The sequence below is a fragment of the Nicotiana sylvestris genome, chromosome 10, assembly GCF_000393655.2.
Source record: "Nicotiana sylvestris chromosome 10, ASM39365v2, whole genome shotgun sequence".
Classification (NCBI taxonomy): domain Eukaryota; kingdom Viridiplantae; phylum Streptophyta; class Magnoliopsida; order Solanales; family Solanaceae; genus Nicotiana; species Nicotiana sylvestris.
The window spans coordinates 169,397,375-169,400,546 of NC_091066.1; the positions used below are offsets into that span (position 1 = coordinate 169,397,375).

Genomic DNA, 3,172 nt, shown 5'->3' on the forward strand with positions numbered 1-3,172 from the left:
TTCTACAAAGTATAATTTAATTATTGTTTAAGCAAAACTAAAATTATAAAATCTATCATTAAGGCCTCAAAATTTTGGGAGCAAAAATAAATACTTTACTAGCTTCTCCTTTGAGTCACCATGCAAGCACGTTGTGCTCTCATGACAATACTAGCTTTTTGTATGCCAAACATTTGCATGGAAATATTTGTTTCAAACAGATTTTTCATTACATTGGGAGATTGGAGAAGGGATAATGGAAATCAAAATCATATATAGACTCGCTATAATAGGATTAATACAATTAAATAAGTCAAAAAAGCAAATGTTAACATTTCAAAGTTGTAGCAGAAATCAGAGGACTCTTAATTTCTTCTTCTTCTAAATTCTGAGATTTGAGTATCAAATAGAACTTAGTAATGTAGATGAACTTGAGATAAACACTTCATCTTTCCTCACAATTCTTAGCCTCTTCACGCGATCCGTAAACTGGCTGTTCATGTAGTCATATAAAAAATAAAAGATTAAGTTCTATGCACTGACGATATAACATATACTTAAAACCTGCTAGCATAGGTTAAACTGTAAAAATAGCACGGGCTAGCCAGTTTTCGGACTGGTCATTTAAAAATAGTCAGTGTTTGCAAAGTCATTGAAAAATAGTCATTATTTTGCTGTAATACGAAAAGTTCCAGCATAATATACTGGATGCACCTGTGTATGAACTTCCAGCATATTATATTGGAACTCCAACACGCGGAAAGTTCCAGCATAATTTACTGGAGATTCGAGCACATGTGTATGAATTTCCAGCATATTATGCTGGAACTCCAGTATACTTTGCTGGAACTCCAGTATATTATACTGGAATTTCAATATATTATGCTGGAATAGTTTCCGGATTTTGAACAATGTTTTCGTTCAGATTTATCTTTACATGAAAAGTGGCTAAATTTCGATTGACTATTTTTGAGTGACTACTAGTAAATCTAGCTACTGCATGACTAATAGTGTAAGAAAATCTTTACGCTAATAGCCAAATTATTCATAAATAAAGGGGGGAAAAAAAGAGAAGTTTGATAATAAAACTCACTTCCATGGAACATCTCCTACAGTCCTCCACTGGTCATCCCTGCCCTTGTAAAATAGGGAAAATTCTGAACCATCTTGAAATAGCCTTAGCCCTGATATGGATTGCTTTCCTGCACAAACACAGTTATATATTTTCTCCGGTCTATATTGTCTGTCTTCTAAGGTTCTTGCCCTTAATAAAGAGAGCAACAACTGACTACGAGCCCGTTTGGACATAAGAATTTTTTCCTTTTCTTCAAAAAAAATTTCAAAATAATGTTTGGTTATGAAATTTTACAATTTTTCAAATCCAACTTTAAAATGCATTTTCGAATTTGAAAAACTGGTGGGAACCAGTTTTTCAATTGGAAAATTAGAAAGTTGTTATTTTTAAGTTTTACAAATTTACCCGATATTTTTGAAATTTATAAAAGAGCACAATCAGTTATTAAACCTAGGTAATACCGACAACTACCCACCATCTGATTGAGTAGCTTTGGACTATATTTTGACATCCACTGCTGAGATCTACAATTTATACTTTTACCTGAAGGAGCCAATTCCAAATTTGAAAAAAAAAATCTTGGAATTTATGTCCAAACGCCTACTACATCTAATTTTTCTAAAATGTCCAATATATTTGTACTATAGAACATACCAAACATGTCTTCTAGTTGAATTGCAAGGCTAGAATAGTCTGAATGTTCAAGAATGCAAATTTTTCTGCCAACAATCACTCTATCCATGTTAACTTTCACATAAGCCCAACTCTCTTTGCTCTGAATTCCTTCAGCTTCTTCATCATAACTTTCCACAAAATTAGTTGGATATTGATCTGTTCTTGAATTATCCCTTAGTTGTGGATGCAGATGTTGCCAATCTATCAGCTCATCATAGCCACCTAACAGTAAGTACTGAATAATGAGCAATCTCACATTTAATTTTTTGAGGAAAAAAAAAAGATGGTGAAAGACCTAATAAGCAAATAAGTTTGATAGGATCCTATATGTATATGATCATGTGTTATGTTGCTCCGACTTTTCAAAAATATTGTCGGGTGCATAGCGGATCCTCCAAAAGTAGTATATTTTTAGAGGATCCGACAAGGGTACAACAACATCAGTGGCGGAGCCACGTGTACTCAAGGGGTGTCGCTGACACCCCTTTATCGAAAAATTACACTGCGTAGCTAGGTAATTTCTGTAATAATATGTATATATACTATGTATTGACATCCATTGACTTCTTGATAAATTTATTTCTTTATATTTTGAACCCCCTAATGAAATTTCTGGCTCCGTCACTAGGCATCATTTTGGAGAAATGTGTAGGGGTGGAGGTAGAAGCCCAAATACGGTTTCGACTGAAACCGAATAACTTTTATTCAAATAGTGTATTTGTATTAAAAAAATTATTCCGTACATACACGTTAAATTTAGAATTAGCTATTACTAATTAGCACTTGAAGTCGTCTTTCAAAAATTTAGAACCTATAAAGTTAAAATCCTGACTCGTCGTTCTAAAATTTAGAACCTATAAAGTTGAAATCCCGACTCGTCGTTCTAATATTTCTAACATTTTTGTTTAAAACTTCAAAGGAGACAAAGGTAAACTAAATGCAACTCAATAAAAGCTTGTTAATTTAGAATGTCATTGCAAAAACCAAACATGGAAAAGTGAAAAAAATGGAAAAACACATACATACCATGAACAGATGGATAATAGGCCTCAGGCTGCAAAACTCTAAGGCTAAGCCCCAAATCAATGAAGTTACCATCCTCTCTATTGCCTTGATAATAAATAGAAGGAAGAGTAGCATGGTTTAGGAGATAGTTAGAAGAATTAGAATCCATTTGACTCTTTCACAAAATAAATATTTGTTATGTTTGTGTAGATAGAAGCAAAAGAGATGCTTGAAAAAAAGAGACATATATGCTCTATATAAAGTAGTACTATAGTTTAGCGGCTGATCCAGAATCTTGAAGTAGTGGGTTCAAAATAGGGGTGTCAATGGACCTTTGAAAAACGATTAAATCGACCGAACAAAACCGATTAGTATTAGGTTTCTTTCAATAAAATCATAGATTTTTATATAACTTTTTAGTTGTATCGAATAATACGG

At 32.9% G+C, this 3,172-nt stretch overlaps 1 protein-coding gene across 1 annotated transcript; it reads right to left on the reverse strand.

The window, feature by feature from the left end:
- Positions 1-381: 381 nt before the first annotated feature.
- Positions 382-2,903, reverse strand: LOC104240024 (auxin-responsive protein IAA32-like). Its single transcript, XM_009794804.2, has 4 exons — positions 2,756-2,903; positions 1,709-1,951; positions 1,073-1,181; positions 382-472 (listed from the first exon to the last, which is right to left on the reverse strand). The coding sequence occupies exons 1-4, from the start codon at positions 2,901-2,903 to the stop codon at positions 382-384; spliced, it is 591 nt and encodes a 196-aa protein (XP_009793106.1).
- Between the last annotated feature and the right edge of the window lie 269 nt (positions 2,904-3,172).